At 47.1% G+C, this 22,569-nt stretch overlaps 2 protein-coding genes across 5 annotated transcripts in view; both read right to left on the reverse strand.

Moving 5' to 3' along the window:
- Window positions 1–38: 38 nt before the first annotated feature.
- On the reverse strand, window positions 39–16,641 carry cep131 (centrosomal protein 131). 2 transcript variants are annotated; one of them, XM_071463273.1, is made up of 30 exons: window positions 16,482–16,641; window positions 15,509–15,706; window positions 15,198–15,292; window positions 13,384–13,495; window positions 13,092–13,219; window positions 12,586–12,690; window positions 12,202–12,381; window positions 11,985–12,102; window positions 11,778–11,894; window positions 11,406–11,601; window positions 11,153–11,247; window positions 10,940–11,059; window positions 10,646–10,838; window positions 10,455–10,549; window positions 10,183–10,362; window positions 9,896–10,087; window positions 9,607–9,744; window positions 9,375–9,500; window positions 9,177–9,293; window positions 8,882–8,911; window positions 8,448–8,550; window positions 7,146–7,347; window positions 6,564–6,671; window positions 5,372–5,489; window positions 5,122–5,196; window positions 4,478–4,620; window positions 4,208–4,385; window positions 3,932–4,128; window positions 2,781–2,841; window positions 39–2,694 (listed from the first exon to the last, which is right to left on the reverse strand). In XM_071463273.1, the coding sequence occupies exons 2-30, from the start codon at window positions 15,692–15,694 to the stop codon at window positions 2,623–2,625; spliced, it is 3,780 nt and encodes a 1,259-aa protein (XP_071319374.1). In that variant the 5' UTR covers window positions 15,695–15,706; window positions 16,482–16,641; the 3' UTR covers window positions 39–2,622. The 2 variants fall into 2 exon arrangements, with proteins under 2 accessions (XP_071319374.1, XP_071319375.1); XM_071463274.1 differs by lacking the exon at window positions 8,882–8,911.
- Window positions 16,642–16,882: 241 nt separating this feature from the next.
- The window catches only part of rnf213b (ring finger protein 213b), a 32,445-nt gene continuing 26,758 nt past the window's right edge, over window positions 16,883–22,569 (reverse strand). For 2 of the 3 annotated variants that reach the window (XM_071463272.1, XM_071463270.1), the window contains exons 57-65: window positions 21,885–22,017; window positions 21,706–21,789; window positions 20,627–20,810; window positions 19,966–20,167; window positions 19,791–19,868; window positions 19,397–19,594; window positions 18,676–18,765; window positions 18,070–18,248; window positions 16,883–17,542 (exon numbers count right to left, since the gene is read on the reverse strand). In XM_071463272.1, coding sequence (XP_071319373.1) covers window positions 17,404–17,542; window positions 18,070–18,248; window positions 18,676–18,765; window positions 19,397–19,594; window positions 19,791–19,868; window positions 19,966–20,167; window positions 20,627–20,810; window positions 21,706–21,789; window positions 21,885–22,017 — 1,287 coding nt within the window. In that variant the 3' untranslated portion in view covers window positions 16,883–17,403. The remainder of the gene's footprint in view (window positions 17,543–18,069; window positions 18,249–18,675; window positions 18,766–19,396; window positions 19,595–19,790; window positions 19,869–19,965; window positions 20,168–20,626; window positions 20,811–21,705; window positions 21,790–21,884; window positions 22,018–22,569) is intronic. The other variant, XM_071463271.1, reaches the window with a different exon arrangement.

A 22,569-nucleotide genomic window follows, 5' to 3' on the forward strand; every position in this document is an offset into this window, starting at 1 on the left:
AGGAAAGTATCTTCTTACAGGAAACAGTTAAACAGTGGTTTACACTTTTTTCAGGAATCAAACTTTTTATTTCAACACTCTCAATAAATCATCAGGCTCCAAACCAAACAGCTGCTCGGGCTCAGAATCTGGAGTCTGTGGGGTTTTCAGTCTCTGTGATTTGAGACACGTCTTCGTCTCCAAACCACGAGTTACGGTGTGAGAACAGGGGATGATGGGAGGGCGGGGACAGAAACAAACAGACAATTGTGCATCTTCCCACAGCAAACACAAAAGAGGACCACAGTGTGTTTTCCAAACAATCTTTGCTTTTTATTCTCTGGCTGCTGACGGATCAGTCACCGTCTTCTTCACAGTTTCAGACCATCGCCATGAAGAACAATAAAAACTAGAGACTAAAAAAAAAAAGAGTGGACAAAACGGTGCATTCAAGAGCTGCATGTTTGGGCACAGATGGTTACACATGTAGAGACGGACACAAAAACAACACAATGAGCCCTGACAGCTGGAATGGTTTGTGTACAAAGTGACAAAAAAATCAGAAAAACAGGGCACCTTGTGCATGTGAGTGTGTCTGACAGCACGAGGGTCATCTCAGGTCAAACGGGAGGAATGGTGGCACACACGCACACACACGCACACACAAACACACAAAGGCAAGGCTTATTGGCACTTGTAGGATGGGCATGTGAGAGGAATGCCAACTCACATTGCCGCCCCCCCCCCCCCCCCGGGTCCGAGGCCAGCAGCCCCGTCTGCTGTGCCAACACCGGCCGAGCAGCGAGAGGCTGTGAGCAAACTGTGGGGCTCCGGGGCCTCGGGCCCCTCCAAACCAAAGTCCTCATGACTCAGTGAATCTCAGCTGGTGGCCCCAAAGCCCACAGAGACGTGGGACACATATCAACCACCTCTGTCCTGCTAACAGGCTCAGGGAGATCGGGAGGGGGGGGGTGATGTGATTTAATGCCTCTCAGGTCCCAAACTGCATTAAACACAAAGCTGCGTTACATCAGCTCCTTTCCTTCACAAAGTTCACGTCAGAAAAACCTAACATACTGAATTCAAACCACCTGAAAATGGCAGAGTTATAAAATCTCACTGTGACAGTTATCAGCTCTGCCAAGTAACTAGAACGACCCTTGACCTTTGTGTGGAGCAGTAACACTGCAAAGGTCATGGAAGAGTGCCAAAGTGGAAAATAAATAAAGGGAAAAAAGGCAGAATAAATATATTCTGATAATTCAGAGCTTTCAGAGCCACAGCAGAACGTGGTCTTTCACATCATGTTGCACCTAAATAACAGGCTTTACTTCCAGGTTTAGAGTTTCTCTCTGCAGCACAAACTCTTGTTACACTCACCCCCCACTAACTCAAGCTATGGACCGTTCTGACTGAAATCTTATCCACAAAGACGTCTTGTGTCTCCGAGGGGCTACCACATGTCTCCGTTCATTGTGAAGGTAAAGAAACTGAAAAAAAACAAAACAACACAGATAGTTTACGTGTGTGTGTGTGGGGGTGTGTGTGTGTGTGTTGAGTCTTGCGTGTCGCAGGGCAGCCTCGGACTCAGGCCCAGCAGAACCTACATGGCATTTAACATAGCTCTGGTCACATGCTTCATGCCCCCCCAAACCCTGCTGCCACCCAGCTCTGTCCCAGCTCTGCTTTCCTAATCCTACAAACATTTTCTATGCACATTCCTTCCTCCCTCCACCCTCCTCTTCTTCATTTCTTTCTTACATTCAAACTTTCAAACATTTGCCTTCGACCTCAAACATGTCGTCACATTTTTCTCCACTCGTTGGCTTCTCTAACAACCTTCCACACCCACTCTACTTTCAGTCTGTAACCAGGATTAGTACATTATCTCCAACCTCTTTGTTAGATCCTAAGTTTGCTCTAAGACACATAAAACAAACTGCTCAGAGCTGCTCAGAGCCGCAGGGAGGGAGGGGGTGATAGATCCTGTAATTAGCGCTGCCCCCGAGGGGGCACTGGGACAAAACACATGACTCAACACATAACAGGGGGCAGTGAGAGCTTGACTTGGTTCAGGCAGAAGCACGTAGTGTTGCCATGATGCTGTCCTTGCTTGTAAGTGGTCCTCCAGAAAGAGCGACCCCCCCCCCTTTACACCAGCACAGGCCTGAGCTGGTTTCCAAAACATCTGGAACTGGTCTCTGTGGCAGCTGTGTGGGGAACATGGAGGCGTTCCCGCTCCACAGGCTGTAGCAGGAGGGAGCACGGGGTGGGGGGTGGGGGTTTACAGTCTGAACAATAATGACAACAGCCATCCTCTGGAAAGGGAAGAAGAAGAATGGGGAGTCCGTCCGTAGAGTTTTTATTTGGTTCCACCTGGTCTATGGAATTTAAATCAGGGAAAGTCTAACACAATACGTTCCTTCATGTCTGCGGTTTGGGGGGGGGGGGGCCCAGTGCATTTCCCCATTTACAAATGAGGTAGGACAAGGTTCAGTCACTTGTTCAACCTTCTGAAGCTCCACAGGTTCAGTCTTGTTGGCGGGAACATAAAGAAAAAGTCACGGGGGGGGGGGGCGACACAAGGGTTTGAGCTCTGAGCTGGGGGGGGTCCAGATGGATGACATCTGGCCTTCCTGTCAGTCACTTCTCCAGCAGCTGCTTCCTCTGCTGCTCCCACAGTGCCTCCAGGTGATCCGCCCTCTTCAGAGCAGCCTATCAGAGGAGAAGGTGACATTTACACACGCTGTCAATCATCCCTCCTGTTTATCATGCTCTGACACAAAGACCCGCCCTCTCACCTCGTGCTGCTTCCGAAGATTATTGACAGTTTCTTCCTTCTTCAAGATGGCTGACTTCACTCTGGCAGATCACAGGGACAAAAGGTGTTAATGAAGTTCTGCGGGCGACCATCAGTCCAGTAAGTGATGCTGCTTTCATGTCAGCTGCTAAAACACACCAGCTAGAAAATTCTCCCTAATACAAGAGACAATGAGCGTGTAGACTATATGGTCAGATGTATGCAGACACTGCTTTCCACATGTTAATGAACTGTATGATTAAAGACCAAAGCAGCACTGAACTGATCCCTCCGCTCCTGTGTGTGTATCCACAGCCTGATTCCTCTGAGCCACAGAGCTCCACTGTCTCCAGAAACTATTAACAACACATCAGTCATCCACACTGTTGCTGTGGGTGACATACAATAATATTTTAGACACTGATGCAGACACAACTTTGTGTTTTTGCTCCCGTGCACAAAGCAGCTCCGTAAAGAAAAGAGTGGAACCTGAGTGATCTGCACTGAGCCCTGACCTCCACCTGACAGCCGGGACACGGGTGGTGAGCCGGACCTCATCACCCAGCCAGATGTGTGCAGCCAGATGTTCAGGTGTCTATGAACTTTTGGCCATGTAGTATTGGTGCCATACAAGCAGCTAAAACACAGCCCTCTGCTCAGATCATCTGTGTCGTGACATTAATCAGGTCATCTTCAGGATTATTCCAACCCTCCACTCAGCTCATATTTCTCCTCCTTTACAAAGTGGCAGATCTTAAGTTTCCACCTTTCATTCATTTTAAACTGCAGCTTTAAACTGTGCCAACACTCCCGTGCACACCTGGAGCAGAACAAGCACGGAGCCAGTTGGCCGACAATATTTATGAAATGTGTGGCGACCGCCGCCAACCTAGATCCTGGGAGTCTTTTCTTCTACACACTGAGGGCGGCTGATTGTCTGAGAGATCAAGTTTTGGCTTTGTAACTTCCAGACGTGTCAATCCTGACCTCTGTTCATCACACTGCATCTTATCCAGATGAACTCAGGTCTGTTTGTCATTTCTCTTGAACCATTAGTGCTGGGACCAGTCTGACAAATCTGTCGTCTCAGATAGAAAAGTGTTTTTCACTCATGTCGTGTCAGTCAGTGTGTTTTTATCTCCTCCGTCTTACCGCTGATGGACCTCAGCCAGCTCCTCCTCCTTCTCCCTGGTGACCCTCTCCACCTCCAGCCGTAGCCTTGCCCTGACTTCGGACACCTCCACTTTCATCCTGCGGTTCTCCTCCTCCGTCATCACCAGCCGATCAGCAAACTCCTGCCTGATCACCTCCGCCAGGCTGCGGCGCTCGTCCACCAGCTTGTCCCTGGTCTGAGGAGACAATCCGACCGGTTCAAATGGAATCAGGAGACATTCACCGGTTTCTGAGTGAGAGGGATTAGCTCCTCACCTGCAAGATGTCCTCGACCTCCTGTTCTTTCTGTCTGAGCAGGGCCTGAAGTCTGATCAGCTCTCCCTCCGTCTCCATCTGCTGCTTCCTCAGCTCCTGTTGTTTCTCCACCGCCGCCCTCTCTGAGTGCTCCAGCTCCCTCAGCTCGGCCTCGTATTTCTCCCTCACACGCTTCACTCTGAGAACAGTGTGTGTCACAGGTTGGTGCCGACACTTGGTGAAGCCATTATTTGCACTGAGGAAACACTGTCACACACAGCGCACACACACCTGTTGTCGGCAGCCCTCTCGCACTCCTCCTTGTCCTTGCTGGTCTCCTCCTCCAGCGTCCAGATGGCGAGCTCGATCTCTTTATCACGCTCTCGCCGCAGCTCGTCTTTGAGCTCGCGCTCGCGGCTCAGCAGCCACGCTTCCTGCAGACACACATTTACACATGCTGTCTGTTCTGGCACATACATGCACACGCACATGCACATAAAAACAGTAATGTACACCTGTCATTACGTCCTCATTGGTTGATTCTTCTCCTTACTGAACATCCTGCCTGTGTCACTGACTGTCTGTGGAAACCTAACGACTCCTGCCTCAGTGACTCTGCTCCTCCTCAGTACATGTGATCTACAGGGTTTCCTCTAAACGACACTGCTGAACTCCAGGCAGCTGGAAACGTGCCACCTGCTGAAGTCACTACATACAGTGGAAAAAGATTGTTGGCAGAGACGCTCAGCTCCTGTTCTCTGTAAGTTTCACACATTTCCCCTGAAGCAGGAGTGAGCAGGCCAAACTGATGCCTGCAGGGCCCTATAAGCACAATACTTTATATTTACACGGCACACAGTGGTTTCTTCCACCTCACTGGGAACAAAAGAGTCGAGCACTGAGAGCAGATAGAGCTGCACAGTATTTCAACCAACCTCTTTTTTCTTGTAGTTTTCCTCCCAGCTTTGCTTTTCGATGTCCAGACGTTCCTGCAGCGCCTTCATCTCCACCTAGTAACACAAACAACCCTCAGTTAGCTTGCTGCAGACGTGCTGCCTGCCTCAGAGTTCTGACGGAGGCCGACTGAGGTGCAGACACTGGACGCAGTCGTGAGACAGCAGGTTGGAAGAGTCTGGTTCAGTCTGATACTGATGTTGTTCTGCACAGTTCACACTCAGTTCTCACCTGGTGTCTCCGCTCCTGCTCCTCCCGGGTTTTGTCCAGCTCCTCTCTGAGGGCGCGTCCAGCCAGAGAGCTGTTCTCCTCCAGCTGCCGCCGCAGATCCTCCAGCTCAGCTCGCTGCCTGCAACACAAACACAAAGACCATCACTGAAAGGGAGAGCCACAACAACCCTACATGCATCATCTGTAAAAATACAGCAGACTGAAGCTAAAAGGATCCTACAATAAAGCTGCAGCTTCAGGAGATATTCAGTCTTCTGTATTTGCTGTTCACTTCATGTTTGCAGACAGGAACGGGCCGCCAGCATCATCGGTGTGGGACCAAAGTTCACAGAAAAACATATCAAAGGCTGCATTTGTTACCAAGTATGTAAAATGTTTTCTGTTCCAGTAAACAGCGTGTTTCCAAATGCATTCCTAACATTCACATCATAATATTTCATCTGTGGTTCACACTGCTTGTTACTTTTAATGGCATTTCACAGAGCTTATTTCAGTCTTCTTCAGCAGCTGAGCAGCTGCAGTCGAGTTTCTTCAGTAAAAACATCTACATTCCCTGAAGGGAGGCAGCTTTTCAAGCACACACACTCTCACAAATAGGAATGATCAGTTTTTCTACAGGATCAGGACGGTGGGATTTGTTATTGTGTGACAAAAATATCTGACCCTGAGGCTGTTCCAGTACAATGAATCTTCAAGGTTGCTTCTCAACAGTGTGACAGCATTGTTGAACTAGACTGGAACACAGATTCTGATACACATGCTCTCCATGGAGCAGCCGGGGAGATAAAATCACTCAGTTTCCTCATTTCACTCTTTTCAAACTAGCTCATTTTTAGCCACACACTTGTCTGAGTTGTGTGCACTGCAGTGGGTGAGTGGGTGAGAGGCTGGACACACACACAGCTCGTGTCTCGCAATATCCTGCATGTGTGTGAATTGTAGCTACAGAAAATCACCTGGGTTACACTCTCCCCCTCTAAACTACACAAGTCTCAGCGTATCAGTCACTCGCTGCACCTCCTCCACAAGCACATTCTCAACCTGTGGGAAGCACTGTGGAAGCTTTACCAGTGGACAGGAACATTCTGCAGCAGTATTTCTGGAGCTGTCTCTTCTTAAGATAGATGGCTCTGCTTTATGTCCTCGCATTCACTGCACAGAGAGAGACCAGACAGATGACCTTTGACCTCACCTTGCAGCCAGCTGGGCCAGCCTCTCTTTCTCCTCTGCCACCTCCTTGTAGAGACGCCTCCTCTGCTGCTGCAGGGACAGCTCCTCCTCCTGAAGCTGCTTCTCATATCTGACACACACATGTAAACACAAAGACAAGCTCATCACACTGAGGCTGCTAAAAATGAACATAAACATTGATGATGACACACAGGCAGAACACACAAACAAGTGACTAATTAACCAACATCTGCTAACAGCCTTTCATCTGCTAGACTCATTAACTCTGACAGGATGTTCCCTCATGTGCCACAGATGCAAGTGAACTAAAAAAGCCTCTCTCTCAAGCAGCACCATTTCAATGCTTCCAAAAACATGAGAGATGAGGAGGACTGTGAGTGAAGTGTGCAGACTGAGGGCCAGCTCTCTCAGGTTTGAATGAATTAAGCTCAACACAGGCTGCTTGTGTTTGAGGACATTTTACTTTTAAGCTGCTTTTCCTTCGTTTCTGATGGAGCTGAGTGACTGAGTGGATGCAATTAAAGAAGCCAATACAGAGAGGCATCGGAGGCCAGTATGAGTAATGATGATGTCACATGCCCACCTCTGCTTGGCCAGTTCCCTCTCTCTCTGACACTGCTCCTCCTTCTCCTTCTCCAGCTGCTGGCGGAGCTCCTCACACTGGCGGACGTAGCGCTGGGCCGCGCGGTCGTCCGCCTGCAGCAGCTCCGCCTCGTGCAGCGTCCGCAGCTTCTTCAGCTCCTGCTTGTGTTTGGAGATCAGCTTCTGGATCTCTGGCTCCAGACCTGAGGGAGGAGGAGGAGGAGGGACAGGGAACAGGTCACCATCTGTGGCTGAAAGATGTTTCACAGCTTACTGGATAAAACGTAATCCATGGTTCAGGTCATTTTTAATGGTAATTCTGGAGTTTCATGAGTCATATTACCGTCAGACAGCTTTATTTCCAGTCTACATACAGGTGGCAACATGACTAAGTTAAGAATTGCAAACTATTCTGGTTTCTCAAGAGCTGTGGCAGCACTAACACCTCACCAGCGCTGCCTGGCAAGTGTCTGGCACTTTTCCTGGGCTCAGCTCATCAGAGCTGAAAAACAGGAACAACATGGTGAGTTTCTGGAAACTCAGCTGCACCCTCTTTGTTCAGGTTGCCTTTAGTGAGACAGAAAATGTCCAAACCAAGCTGAGTACAGAACATTAGCTGAATTTTACTTTGATACAGTGCAGCTTAAATCTTTGAGGTGGTTGGCTGGTAAACTTCTGGAAGGTGAGAGGTCACACAGAGTCAACAGGAGCACTGACAAGAAGCTGAGGCCATGTCGGCTGAAACATCCAAAGACTTAGAAGCTCGGACAGTCTGTCAATGTCAGATCTGGGCATGTGACGGTGTAAAGTTGTAGAAAATAATACAAACAAGGAAGATTAGAAAATACAGAATACAGACAACAAGCTTGGTAACGCCTCTAAATCGTTATCCATGTTGCTTTCACCACTGGCAGTCAAGGCTGATAAGAGCCAATCAGGAGCGACCATGGTCTCGTTTTCTGCCTGTCCACAGTCTCCATTTCAGGGGCTCACAAACTCCAGAGCAGTGTGGACGCCAGGTATAAATGTAGCAGTGTGGATGTGGCCTAAGAGGACCACAGGTAAAACCACAGCGAGGCGAAGCCACCAGTGGATGAGATGATGTCACATGACTGCCACAGGTTACACTGGAAGACTCTGGTGTAAATAAAGGTTTACTTGATCAGAGCAGATGGGAGAAGTTCCCCTGAGCAAAGCGGAATTTCACAAATTCTGCTAATTAATGCCCTGATCTTAATGAAGCTGTAGTGACGATGTTTTAATCTCAGGTTTCAGCTCCGACCTACGACTCCGACCACTCTACCTTTAACGGTGATCTCTTTGATCTTCTTGGTTTTCTCGTCAATCCATTTCTCCCGGCGGATCTTCTCTGTGGCACTCATGAGGTCTTTTAACTTCTTGATCTCCTGTGGAGGGAGGGAGTGTGGGAGGGCAGAGGTGTTGAAAACAACACCGAACTCAAACTGAATTTATTTCTTTAAATACACCGCACATGTGAAAAGAGGGAGAGAAGAGTGGAAACAAATTCTGGGCAAGACAGTCCACTTCATGACATAAAGCAATATGAGCTTTATATCTAAATCTAGAGGTGAGAAAAGTGTGAGGGGACTCACATGCAGACACACTGTCCAAGAGAAGTTGCGTGCGACAAACAAATGAAATGAGAAAGGAGTGGTGGAATGAGAGAGAGGTGATCATGCCAAGGATGACTGTGTTAGAGGAAATAAACAAAGTTACCTCGCACAAGGGACCCAGAATTTGCCACACCTAAAGCCAGGAAAAAAAACAGATGCGGGAAGAGAAGGGCAGTGAAGGTGAAGAAGAAGAAGAAGAAGAAGAAGAAGAAGAAGAAGAGAGGGAAAAACAGAGAGACAGTTAAACACAAGCAGCACGACACAAGCAACAGAAAAGCGAGACACAGTCACACAGGAGGCAGAGCAGAGGCAGTGACAACAAGTGCAGATGTAGATTCTGAAATTTTAATGTCGTAACTCGTGTTTTTCCACTGATGTGGAAATCGTGGCCGTCTCACCATCTCATGCTGCTCCTGCATTTGTGCGATCTTCTTGGTGTACTTCTGGTCCACCTGCTTCAGCTCCCCCACCACTCCCTCACAGCGCTCACTCAGAGCCTTCTTATCGTTGATCAGCTGCGGGGCGAGAGCGCGTGTTAGAGGGCAGGAGAACGTGGGTGTTGTGAAGCTGGGAACAGACTGTGAGTGTCCGCCTACCTGATCAATGAAAGTCAGGTGTCTCTGGATGGTGGCTTCATACTGCTCCTTCTGGAGCTGGAAGTTTCTGCTCAGCTCCTTCTCAGTCTCCTTCACGTGTCTCACCGTCAGCTCCCTCTGCTGGGCCTGGGGGGGCAGAGGAGGAGGAAGATGAGCACACATGAGGAGCTAAACGAGGCCAACAACTTCCCTCTGCAGTAAAATTTACTGTGACACGCGTGCGTCTCCCCACCAGAGCGGCCTGCAGCATGTTGACGGTGCGTTTCTTCTCCTCCAGCTCCAGCTTGATTCTCATCATGGAGCCGGTGACTTCGGCGGCGGTGGCCGACGCCTGCTCGACGCCGGCCAGCTCCTCCTCAGACAACACAGCCTGAGACACAGAGATCCAGTCAGCACATGAACAGAATCTGACACCTGACAGATCTGGGCTGAGTTTTTATGGGGAAAACTTGTTGTTGCATGTTTTATGTTGAGACAAAGAAATAAAACTCAGTGTCAGTGTTCGGACTGCAGAGCCTGACCTCTCTGTGTGACCCCGAGGTGACAGAGCGTGGTCTCTCCTGCTCAGACTTCTCCATCTCATCCAGGAAGCTCATGATGCTCTGCAGCTTGGCCTCAGACAGCAGGGCGCCCCCGTCTGGCAGTGCAGGGTGGTGGCTCAGCTGCCCGTGACGCTCCAGGTTGTCAGTGGTCAGAGAGTTGGAGTCTCCGTCCTTCAGTGAGACACGGTGGGGATGCAGGTTACTCAGGTGTCATTAGTAGTTTATGGTTTTTTCCTCCGCAGCTCGACCAGGACATTAACACTGACCTCATCTATCCAGGCGTATTTCTCTTTGCGGTAGCACTTTGGCTCTGACAGCCTCTCTGGCTCCTCCTCTAACAGCTTCAGAGTGTCCAGCAGCTCGTTCAGGGTGGTTTTAGACTGAGCCCTGCTAGACAGGGCCCCCTGCCGCTGGTCCTCCACACTCACTGACCTCTGCAGAGTCTCCTGCAGCACGGACATGACAAACATGTAGATAATAGGACCAATCAGAAGGACTTTGATCATTTCAGTGCAGATGGAAGTTTTCAGTTATTTACCTGAGAACAGTGAGAACCTCTGCGATTGGACAGAGCTGGGGAAACGGCTCTGAAACTGAGCTCCCCTAAGTCAGTCACAACATTCAAATTTGTATCTGTGGAAACATTTAACCGGTGCACTTATTACAGGATTCTGTCACATCCGAAATGTCACGTTTTAAGCAACTTTAACGCGAGGAGCAGCTACAGACCTGTGTTCTTAGTTTTAATGTCTGTTGGTGACAGCAGGCTGTTGTTGCTCGGCGACGCTGGACTCCTGTTAGTCAGGGAAATCCTGGGTGGCTTCTTGCGTCCAACCATGGCGGTCTGCCTCGGGCCTTCGGCCTCCACCTCAGCTGCAGGCTGCACCTCTGCAACCCGCTGGGTTCTCTTCTGCTGCAGCTCCTGAACCACACCACCAGAGGGAGACGTTAGACAGAGCGAGTGTGATGTGGTTGGCTGGTAACTTAAGAAACAAGGCCTCAACCCTGGCTTTAACTACGTACATCAGATGTGTTCAGCTGGGTGGCGGCGAGCCGAGCCAGACGAGCTTTCTCTTTACGCAATTTCCTGTCGTTCTCTTGATGCTGCTGCTCCAGGCAAATATCCTCCTCTGCTCTGTCCTCCTGCTCCGACAGGAGAGGAGAAATAGAGGGTTTTTAAAATCTCAGGAGAGATGTAGAGGTGGTGAGTGAAGGAAGCAGAGCTGAGCTGTTTACCTGGGAACACTGAGAGCCTCTAGGATTGGACAGAGCTGGGGAAATGGCTCTGAAGCTTAGCTCACCTAGGTCAGCCACAACGTTCAGATTAGAATCTGTGGAAACACACAACGATCAGTAAATCAATAATCAGTTCACTTGTCAGAAACAACATTTGTTCCGCAACCTTCAGTGTGTGTTCACGGGCAGTTACAAGCAGCTGATGATGCACAGGATGTGAAATCAGAAGGGCCCAGTGCAGAGACGCACAGACCTGTGTTCTTGGCTTTGATGACTGTTGGTGACAGCGGGCTGTTGTTGCTTGGCGAGGCTGGACTTTTGTTGGTCGGGGAAATCCTGGGTGGCTTCTTACGTCCACCGACACCAGCAGTCTGCCGCAGGTTTTCCAGCTCCACCTCAGCTGCAGGCTGCGCCTCTGTAACCCGCTGGGCTCTTTTCTGCTGCAGCTCCTGAACCACACCACCAGAGGGAGACACAGGACAGTGTTGAAAATCATGATCCAGGGAAAATGTCCACAAAGAAGCTTGATTCAAATGCTTAAATCATGATATAATTTGCACTACATGGCACATGTTAAGGACTAAAACTCTATGGAGGCGCAGTAAAGTAGATGAGAGGTGGGCACCTGGATGGCAGCAAGTCGGGCCAGACGAGCTTTCTCTTCACGAATCCGTTTCCTTTCTTCATCCTTCTTCTGCTGCTGCTCCAGACGACTCTCCTCCTCTGTTCTCTCCTCCCACTCCTACGACGGGACGACAGACAGCGTTAATACAGAGGCAACAGAAAGAGAGAGATGAATCAGAGAGAAGGCAGCCGGGGAACAGATGGATACCTTTCTTTTACTGGCGAGGATGCGTTTGAGCACTGCTTGGTTTGTGTGTTGTCTCTTGGCATGGCGTCTGTACCAGCGCTGGATGGTGACTGCTGCCTGGTTCACCTGCTGGATAAACCTGCAAGTACACAGGAGAACTGCTATGAGTCACACAACAATTAAACAAAGAAGATGAACACCAGTGAATCAGGTACCAAGTGGGAACAGTGTGTCTGACCTTTCAGCCTCCTCCTCAGTGACCTCCCTCCTTCGAGGCAGCACGGGGCTGCCGCGCTGGCCCGACACTGGGGATTTGTTGTTGGAGGTGGGGGACGCTGACAAGAAATTCTTCTGGGACTTAGTGAGGGAACCGTTCTCTAGAGACACCTCATCGTTTGCTGTGGCTTTTAGGATGTTACTGAAAGAACACAAAGTCAGATGGTGGTGGTTCAGTGTAAATCACCAGTGCAGCAGTGCTTTCAACAAACCACAACATCAACACAAACACACCTGGCTGGCTTTTCATTATGGCCAATACCAGCCTGTTACTTTGGCTTAGACCTGTTATAATTCTTCTCAATCATCATGTCAGCCTAGGGACTGTATTGTCTTCTCAACTTACTTAAAGGACGGCTTCTGGTTGGAGCTCTTGGGTGTGAGTGGTTTCTCAGAGTAGTTGTTGTGTAAGATGGTGGTGACAGAGTTTCCCACAGCTCCCTTGTTGCTCCTGGGAAAAACAAACAGGCACCATGACGCTGTGCCGGAGACAGTGCTGACCTACAATCTGTGCAAAACTCATGTGTTGGCATCTGTGTCAAGTAGTGAGGATGACACTGCCATCTTTTCTCACTTCACCCCTTCAAGACATTACATTACAGTAACTGATACTGTTGGTGCTTTGACACAAATTCTTGCCATATTACAAACTCAGCCCACACAGGTTTTTCTTACATACAGGAAAAGTGTGTGGGTGGAATTCCTGCAGGCGGTATCAGCTGCTGTGATCAACAGGTATGAAACATGAGAGGCAGGTAGAGATCCAGAGCGCAGCAGTGCAGGTTTTTGTTGGGCTGGTGTCAGCTGTACCTGGACTGCTGTGTGTGTGGCTGTGTCAGAGACGCTGCCCACCTGTTGTTGGCAGTGAAGGTGGCAGCCAGAGCGATGCCAGGCTCTCTCTTCTTCAGGCTGGTGGGGGAGTCCACGCTGCCAGTGCTGCGGGAGCTGGAGTGCAGAGGGAACGCTCTCGGCTGATCGTCCTTACAGACAGAAACATGCAGTGGTTGCACTGATATCACTGAACTACTGTGTGATCGGACATCCTTAAAAGTATCTCATGTTTGGGAAAGGAGGAAATAATATATATACATATATTTAAATTTAAAGACATGACAAATGAACCATTGTAGCTGATGATAAATACCAGGATGTTCCATGTAGTTCTGTCTGGGGAGGCCTTGCTGAGGCTGGCCAGTTTCTTGCGTCCATCTGAGCTGCTGTCAAACAGGGCCAGGTAGTCCTCACTCTGGTCCTGACTGGGAAACACACACACCAGCCACAGGTTAGGACCACAGAGTCCAATACTGCAGTATATTTTTTACCATTAAACCTAAGGAAATCACAGAAATCTCAAAACCTGGAAAGAATTAGCATTCATAGATGAAACTAGAGGAGGTGAAAAGAATACAAGATTTTTTTTGCAGTTTGGGTGAACTGACTCTTTAAAAGGCTGACGTAGCTGTAAGCCAGGAAAATCATTTCAAATCTGTGCTTATAAGTGTATGTGTTTGGGGGGTGGGGGTGGGGGTGGGCACATTCTGGGCTTGTTTTTCAAGTAACAAGGGCTCAGCAGTGCACAACACACAATTAAACAACTGGACACAAAGCAGGGAGCTCGAGTCGTGGCTTTTAGTGGCAGCTTTTGTGATTAAATGTTGTAACGACAGCTGCAGAAATAGGTCTCATCCTGCCCCCCCCCCCAGCACTGGAATTCAGTATAGAGCAGCTGACCGTCTGTTATGGATTCCATGGAAATGCATGCACACATATGTTGATCCCCGTGGCCTGTCATTCATCCTGCAGATAGCCTTCCACACCAGCACCTCCACCATGAGGCACAGATGTAGGCGACCTCCTGTCCGGCCCGGCCTCTGCTGGTATCTGTGCTGCAGCCTGCCTGTGCTGTGCAGGGAGTTTCTGTCTGGGTAAGTATATAAATGAGCGTGTGTGTGTGTGTGTGTGTGTGTGTGTGTGTGTGTGTCTTCTGGGGGGGGGGGGGGGGGGGTCAAGCCAGCTGGCCCAATGAAAAGCAATCTGACAACACTATTCAGGCAGCACATTCCTCTACTTTTTGCTTTACAAGAGAGTGATGTATGGAGGTGGGGGAGCAGTGGGGAGGGAGAGGGTGGTGAGTGACCCAATGACAGCCCTGAAAGACTCAGAGACTTGGAGGGGGTATTGCGGGCATTTAGAATGTCTTTAAATTTAAAGCCCCTCTGCTCTGCATCCTCAGAGGCAGAGAGGGGAGGGGGGGTGGCAGCAGCTGCCGGACAATAGAACCAGAGCATGCACACTTCTCTTTTCACTGGCTCCTGTTGGAGGGGGTAACCTGACCCTGAGGTCCCAGCACCCCCCCTCCCTCTAACCTAGGACAAAGCAAGTCCCTGCACCCCGCGACCCTAGCAACAGCCACCCAGCTTCCCGCTACTCTTTATCATGCAGGAGCTGGCGCGCCACAACTCCCATTGTCTGAAGTGCTGAGGCTTCAGGGCTGCCAGCTGTTGCTCACTGAGGAGCAGCACCCTGGTTTAAAGAGCTTCGTGCGACAGGGTTAAACTACAGAGACTGGTCCTGGTAACATGAGCTCTGCTTCAAGACAACCTGATGCACATTATCTAAAATACACACATTCTTTTATGTCATTTACAAAAACATGACCTTCATATTTCAGCATCTATGCTGCTGTAAAGGTCATTCGATGATCTAACTGAATCTTCAGAGAAAGATTTGCCCGAGGCTTTGCAGAGTACATGTATCAGCACATACTGTACCATGTGCAGTTCAGTGCGTCAGTGTCAGTGATAAGGAATGACGAAAATAGCTTGGACCCAGAGAAATAAGAAATACCTCTGGTCTACTTGTAAATATGTTACAGGCACAAACAGCTCGAGTGTTGTTACATCAGCAGCAGGTGTGTACAGTTTGTATACATGTGTGTATGTGTGTGTGTGTTTATACCTTAAACTAATATTGGCCTGCTGATTGACCTGAGTGGTGCTGTTGGACCTCCTCAGGTTCTTGATGGAGCGGGAGCTACCAAAGCTGGCATCGCTCTGTGTGGAGTTCAAAGGTTTGTTAAAGAGTTAGAATACTTGTTTGCAAACATTACACACTTGGTATCATGCAGAATTCTGAGGCAAGCAACTTAGAAGACAGTGCGACTGTGCTCATTCCCGCATCTTGAACAGATTATCAGAAAACGCACAAACAATCTGCAGTTCCTTTCTGTTGCCAGCACAAAAGACATGTGGCAGTGCAGGGTTACTCACCAGGGTGTTGCGCTTTCCTCTGCTGTCACTAGCCACAGAAACAGACACAGAGCGAGAGAAGAACTTCCCAGGTGATGCGCTGCTGGGTCTTTTGGTCATGGAAAGCTGGGAGCCTGACAAGCTGAGGTCCAGGGCGTCTCCTGAGACCCCCGTCGGGATGGACGAGGGGCCACGCGTTGTATGCATCCTTTGAACAAGCTAAAATAAAGTGGAATGAGCTGGATATGAGACAGTGTGTCACACGCTACTTCCCTGGAGATTCATCGGGCACGACCATAGCAACACAGGAAAAAACAGCCTCTTTCCCCCGACTGTTTGGTCTCCCAGGGTCACCAACAACAAACCCTCACTATTTTTACTACAGCTGGGAAAGAGCCTGACACCGGCGCACACCGAAGCACTCACAGTGGTTCGGTGCCGGCCATGCTTCCGTGTTTTAGGTGTAAACCAAACATTTACAGGTTTCAGAGCAGCGTTCAAACGTTGCGACAGGTGTATGCTAGCTCCGTGGGCTAACCCTATCATCCTCCCATCACAATAAACAAGCATGACAGGTATGATAAATATCGCACTGGGAAATAACACAGCTGCGGTCAGATACGTTACAACAGAATAATACCCGCTTGCTAGCTACTGGCACTGTAAGCTAACACGGTTATTACACTGATGCTAACGGTAAATGTAGACTTAGTAGTAACGTTATCTCGTTGATTCAAAACTGATGCAAACCGGGGTGTTTCGTAACGTAATGCGATAACGATCATTTACACTGATTTGTTAAATCACCGCCTCCCAGGCACACTTAGCTAACGGTTATATTTCAGTCCTAACACGCGTTAGTTTTCAAAAGAAATAAAAATCAGTCGCTTTTCAAATGAAACCACCTCTCCAGCTAACTGTTAACGCATCTCACGTTTCTCCCATCAAGCCCCAGAAACGTTGGCTGCTGAGCGAGCGAGCGCTAACCACTTACCTCAGAGGCTGGGCGGTGACATTGCTGATGAACAGGGGCACGCTGGAGTTTTAATTCCCAACACAGTGCTCCGATGCCCGGTGAAAGTATTCCGTTGGCTCGGTGGACAAATACGGAGGACCGTAATAACGCGGAACATCATCTCTGTGGTAACAACAAGATTATCTCCGCCTCTCGTCGTCTGTGATTGGTGGAGAGAGAACGCTGTCGCTTTCTCCGCGCATCTGATTGGCTGTGAGGAGCTGTCTGTCTACTGTGAAGCTCCCAAGGGGCGTGGCTCAAGTAACTGTTCGGTTGACTTTGCAGAGGGAGGCGTGATGGCATGATCACATTTTTCTGTGCATTTCTCCAAGTTCCCACTGTTGGGAAACACTCCGCAGGAAAATAAGACAGAAAAGAGCTCCAGTTCATTCATAGTCGATTTATTAACTGTTCCCTAAAACCTCATTAACAGACTGAACAGACATAATGAAAAAAAACATCACTTTCTCCTTCATTTGAACCTTGGATGTCTCCAAATTTAAACATCTACAATATTTACATCAGAGGATGGCACAGTTAATTGGAATGTATTGTATGTGTTCATGTGGAATCATAGATGGGTTATAAAAACACAGGCCTGTGTCTGGTCACGGACATGTTTCCTCCCTTGTGAAGCCCCCAGACTGAGAGACAGTACAAACTATTGTGAGACCATTGTGTCTCTTTATGTGCATTTTCAATTCTCTGTAGTCAACTGATGTCTCTTTGAGGTTGTTAAGTGTCTTTTTGTGGTTGTTTTGTGTCTCTTTGTGATTGTTTTGTGTCTCTCGGTGGTTGTTCTCCATTGATTTGTAGTCAGTAGCCCTTATGGACAGTAATAACAACAAAAAACACACAAAAGAAAATGATGTGGAATAATTCAGCTCTCAGCAGAAATAATTTATCTTCTTTTAAACTCCACAGCTGCCCTCCACACGTCAGCTCCTTGTCCAAGTGTGATCTCCTCTGATAAAGACTCGAGCCCCAGCAGAGGTGGAAGGTCTTTCTGCTCCAAATGGCTCTCTAAGGTGTACCTGACGCTGGAAACAGCAGGGAGGGAGGGAGGGCATAAGGAACTGTTAGCACTGAAACTATTGTTTTCAACACAAGCATTCCTATTCACTTCCCTGCCCAGCTGCTGCCTCAATAGAAGTGACCTGTGGCTGAGGGGATACAACTTAAGCTCCTTTCCCCTGACAGATGGCTGCCTGGAGGGGTCACGCTCTGGTCCTGGAAGTCAAAAGGCTCCAAATCCCATGGGAGAGCCCCGGGTGAGACCTCCACACTTTACTCTGATTAAAGCTGTCTAGAATCAATGGATTCCTTTAGACTAGGGTGGTAATCTTTGAACTGACAGTAGGCACACTTCTTTCATTCATGAGCTCCCAAAAAATCCTTATTTCTAAAAACACCCTTTGGGTAAAGAAGGGAATTCATGTCAATAATGCAAATGTTTTGCAAATGTTTTACCATTTGGTGCATTGTCTCCTACAAAAACTAAACTCACAAATGGTCAGTTAGTTGTGTTTTCACTATAGAGGGGTGAGTACAAATGGCTTGTGCTTACTCCCAGTGTGGTTGGTAAACCAGGTCAGGCACAGCATTGCTGGTCTTCAGCAGCAGAATTTCATGCAGCTCCAAACAGAAAGTGTCAACATCTGTTCCAGCGAGGAAAACCTTCAGCCCTCTCCTCTGGTCCTCAGACAGCTTCTGCTGGAACTGTGAGGGTAGTTTCTGAAATGGATCCTGAAAGATGATCATGAATTAATGTTTAATTCACTTTTTGTATTAAAAAGCAGCTGCTACTACTACGACAAACAAACGTGCCTCATGGCAGAAACTGCAGTAAGGACAGAATTCCTTAAACCGAGTTTTTATTGGGGTCAAACTCTGAGCGCCTGCCGTGTCAGACGGCACACTTTCAACGGATTACAGCCCAGAAAATTTAACTCTCTGTGGTGTTTGGGGTCAGTCACTGGCAGCCAGCAGGGGTCACGAGTGATTATGTGGTCACCGTGGGTGGAGTTTCTTTCATGGATTTAGCATTTTTAAGTCTGTAAGGGAACTTGGCACCAATTAAGTGTTGTGCCTGAAAAATAGTTATTCAATGTCAAAACTGTGACCACATCCAGTGAATTCCTCTTATATATTTCATGACTTTATTGATACTTACTTGCTTTCTGTTTACCATAAGCTCAGATTTCCAACAAGTCAGGAGCTGCCAGGTGAATATGCTGTGTTCCAGTTTGCTCTCTCCAAGACCCTAAAATGAAAATGAAACAGACAAGTTGTGTGTTTTAAGGCAGTGTTTTAAAAGACCGTTAATGTGTCTTTTCAGTTGCAGTCATTTCTTTCCATTCATTTCTCTATGACCTACTAGAAACCTGATCAAGTTGTGCAACTTATCACAGTGAAGATCACAATGACTGCACCGACAGTGTAACATTATTGTTGCATGGTAATGCAGATTAAATGGAGTCTGCACTACAGTGCTTGACAACTCAACTTGTTCACCGTAACACAATTCATGCAAAAAAATCTAGTCCTCTACTAGATTTTCATATTTTACAGACATCAGTGGAAACCAAAGGATTGTCTGGGACACCAGAAACAGAACATGTTTGGTCTGTTATGGTCCCTTAAGCCTTTTATGTAATACAGCAACAGAGAAGATCAGAGTCATAAACAGTTTAATTTGACTAATTTCACATTTTATATTTAAGAAGAACTTTTTTGTTGTATGAAATGTTCTGTAAGTGGGACTTTCACTGAGAGAAAAACAACAGGAAAGGGGTGTTTTAACAGCGCATTGCTTACAAACTGAGATCAACATAATCACGTTCTTTGCATAGTGGTGTTGCAGTGGAAATAGCTGTGGGCCTGGAGGTTTCTACCTTGGCAACAGTGCTGGAAATCTGCGGGCGCATCTGCAGAGAATCAGTGAGGTAGGACGAGAGCTGACCCTGAGGATCACCGCCCGTCTTGCCGAGGAAGCGAAGGCCAATCTCCACCACAAACACAGCGTCGCAAACATCTGTGTATGAACGCAGCACCGTTCTCATGGTGCTGCACACCGACCCCTTCAGCGGTTCCTGCAGTACAGACAGAGAGACTGTCAGTGGGCCAGTGAGAGCGGAGTGAGGGAAGGAATTTGACCTCTCACAAAGTGGCCTCACAAAATCCTACAGGGGAAACTAGTGTGAACATTCTTCAGCTGGCATTAGTCAGTTCCAGATGAAGACTTTGGTACCGTAAAATAGTAAACTTAAGTAAGTGAAGTGGTTTTACCTGACGAATCTTTCCTCTGACCTCAGATAGAACCACAGAGAAATCCTGCAGGTGTCTGTTCAGGTACCTCGAGGTGTCCTGGTTTTGATCAAAGGGGACAAAAGTGCTGGTTAGCAGCATCTTTGGTATTACCTGACATCTGCATGCAGTTGCATGATTAGTTTTGATTCTTTACCGCTTGGATGAGTGGTTTTCCAGCCAGGAAGCGACGGGCCAGCTGGGTTTGGATCCCTATCAGATCGTAGGTGCAGTCAGTCTCTCCACCTTTCTTCAAGGTGTAGTGACAGTGAGCTAAAACCAAAGGCAGCAGCTCTCTCTCGGGGTTGCACAGGGTCAGCTGGGTTTCTGATATCCTCTCCAACTGAACACTGTATTCACTGGTCAGATAAAACAGGAGCATGTTTTCACAAAAATTACCTTTTTATGAGCCTGAACATTTGAAAAAACTCTCAACTCTCAGGTCATTTTTTTCCTCAATTGTTCTGGAACTTTTGATCATGTTACACAGTCTTCATCATCAGATTCTGTTGGATGGATTAAAACGTACAAACAACTGCTATGATCCTCTTTTATGTAATATAACAACATTGAAGATCAAAGAAAGTTATAAATTGTTTAATTTCACTTATTGCCAGCAAGGTTTTTAATCTTTTCCAGTTAAAAAATAATTTTGGATTCAAAATTCATCTTCTCATGAAACTGCCTGGCTCCGCCTAACTCTAATCCAAAAATGGGCAAAGAGGCGGAGTGTGTGTGGAGCCGAGACTTCGGTGCATGCAGGTTTGTAGTGGATATGTGTAGATATCCGCATGTGACTATGGGCCCGGTGCACTGACCTGTCCTCTTGGCGGCTCGCTCTCCTGGCCTCTCTCACCAGGCTGTTGTGAGCCTCCAACAGGAAGTCCACCAGAGTTCGGAGACACGACCCCGGTCCGTGTCGGCACGGTATCAGAAAGTCCCCAGAGCTCTCGGCTGTCACCTCCTTCTCACACAAGTTCACATCCACACCCAAGTCTGCTGCTATATATAAACACACAGGCAGCAGAGACAGTAAGGAAGACATGGAGGACACAGCTACTCATTACTCTACACAGAGGCGTCAATCTCTGCTTTACTTGTTCAACCATGAAATGGTTATTATCTTTTTATTATCATTTTGCTAATTATGATTTGATTACACAGTTTTAAAGAAGCGACTAAATGTAATGTTTCCATTATTTCACTAAATATTATGACACCAAACACTGAAGACTTCAAATTCTTTACACTAAACACTGAAGACTGCTTTTCAATTAGATTCAATTAGAAAAAAACAAATGAAACAGCAGAAGTAGTTACAGATGTTGGTGTCTGGTGACTGCATTTATTACATAAATGTAATATGTGCAGTAATAAGAAACCATAATTTTTTGTTTCTAAACACTGACTCTCCTGTTAAAAATAATAAAACAAACAAATAACTATTCTAAAAAAATCTATCTATCTATCTATCTATGGAAAGACACATCCTAATAAATCAGATATAAATAACATTTAATTGATTGAGATCATTGTTTTTGTCCATCTTACCCAGAATTTAGTTAATTCTTATCCATTTAAATGTTTTGTTGTAAATTAGCTTTGAAAGGTAGAAATAAAGTTGTTCTGTTTAGTTTTATACTGTAGTAACTGTAATATTCAAATGACTTTGATTGGCAGCAGAAGCAGCTTTAAGTATGCTGGCAGAGGATGAAGTCGTTTGATGTTTGTGATTCTGTGTCAAACTGATTATTATTATTAAAGTCTCCAAAATGCTATTATTTCTCTTCTTTTGATTATTGTCATAATTTATGCACTGATTCAACAAATGGACTGTTGCACATCTACAACTGTACATCACTACATTAGAGCTCAGTGTTAATGGAGACATGCTTACAGTTGTTTTTCACCTCCCCTCTGAGGCAGTTCCACACTCTGATGAATCTCTCCACTCTCTCCAGCAGCATCTTCTTCTGGTATCCTAATGAGGATAATGAGAATATAATCTGTATATGTGTGTGATGGGTTTTTCTTTATTCTGTCATTGTGCAATTCTAAACTGAAATATGGATGTACCTGCTGGTATGTGCTGTAGCATCTGTGCAATGGTCTGAGGTGCAGAGTCTGACGTCAGAGGAAACACCCGCAGCAGGTCTGACTGTAAAGCAGCCAGCTCAGGGAGGTGGTGTAACTGTCTCACACAGGATATCTGGGACAAACACACACATGAAGAGAATCTGTACAACAGTGCAACTCCAAAAACAATATTTCACTAATGTCAGAACCACAACTAACACATTAAATAAAATATCATAGCCTGTAGTCATGCAACATGCAGCAATGGAGAAAGAAAAATAGTCACGGACCCATGAGACCCAAAAAAACAAGGGCTTTACATTTTGGAGTAACAAGAGGAGGTGACCAGACTTTTATTCATTGTAGGACCTCAGTTCATTATGAGACACTTACTGTATTTTTATTTTCTAAATCTGATTTGCTTAAAATTTGGTGCAATTCATTATTCATCATTAATGCAACATCCCAATATTCCCAGCTATCACTCTATATATTTTGATACTGATCGCAATGTCTTCTACTTAGCAAATGATTAATTTAAATAAATGTGGCGTCGTGTGCTTCGTACTTTCACTATAAGCTGGACTCTTATTGGCTTCTTTCCTCTTTAGGGTGAATCTGTTACGCTTATGGAAGATCAAGGATCCTCACACGTCAGATAATAATTTGTCCTCACAATACCTCA

This window comes from Trachinotus anak, unplaced genomic scaffold, assembly GCF_046630095.1.
Source record: "Trachinotus anak isolate AG129_WGS33_773 ecotype Australia unplaced genomic scaffold, CSIRO_AGI_Tana_v1 ptg000025l, whole genome shotgun sequence".
Classification (NCBI taxonomy): Eukaryota; Metazoa; Chordata; class Actinopteri; order Carangiformes; family Carangidae; genus Trachinotus; species Trachinotus anak.

Bases quoted from the DNA above. Each gene is read 5' to 3' on its own strand.
- cep131 (XM_071463273.1), bottom strand. From the start codon at position 15,694: ATGCATACAACGCGTGGCCCCTCGTCCATCCCGACGGGGGTCTCAGGA. The intron at 10,550-10,645 runs GTCTGTAGCTGC...ATGTTTCCACAG, and splicing joins CATTAAAACTAAGAACACAG to ATACAAATTTGAATGTTGTG. The intron at 5,197-5,371 runs GTGAGAACTGAG...TTGTGTTACTAG, and splicing joins AGCAGGAGCGGAGACACCAG to GTGGAGATGAAGGCGCTGCA.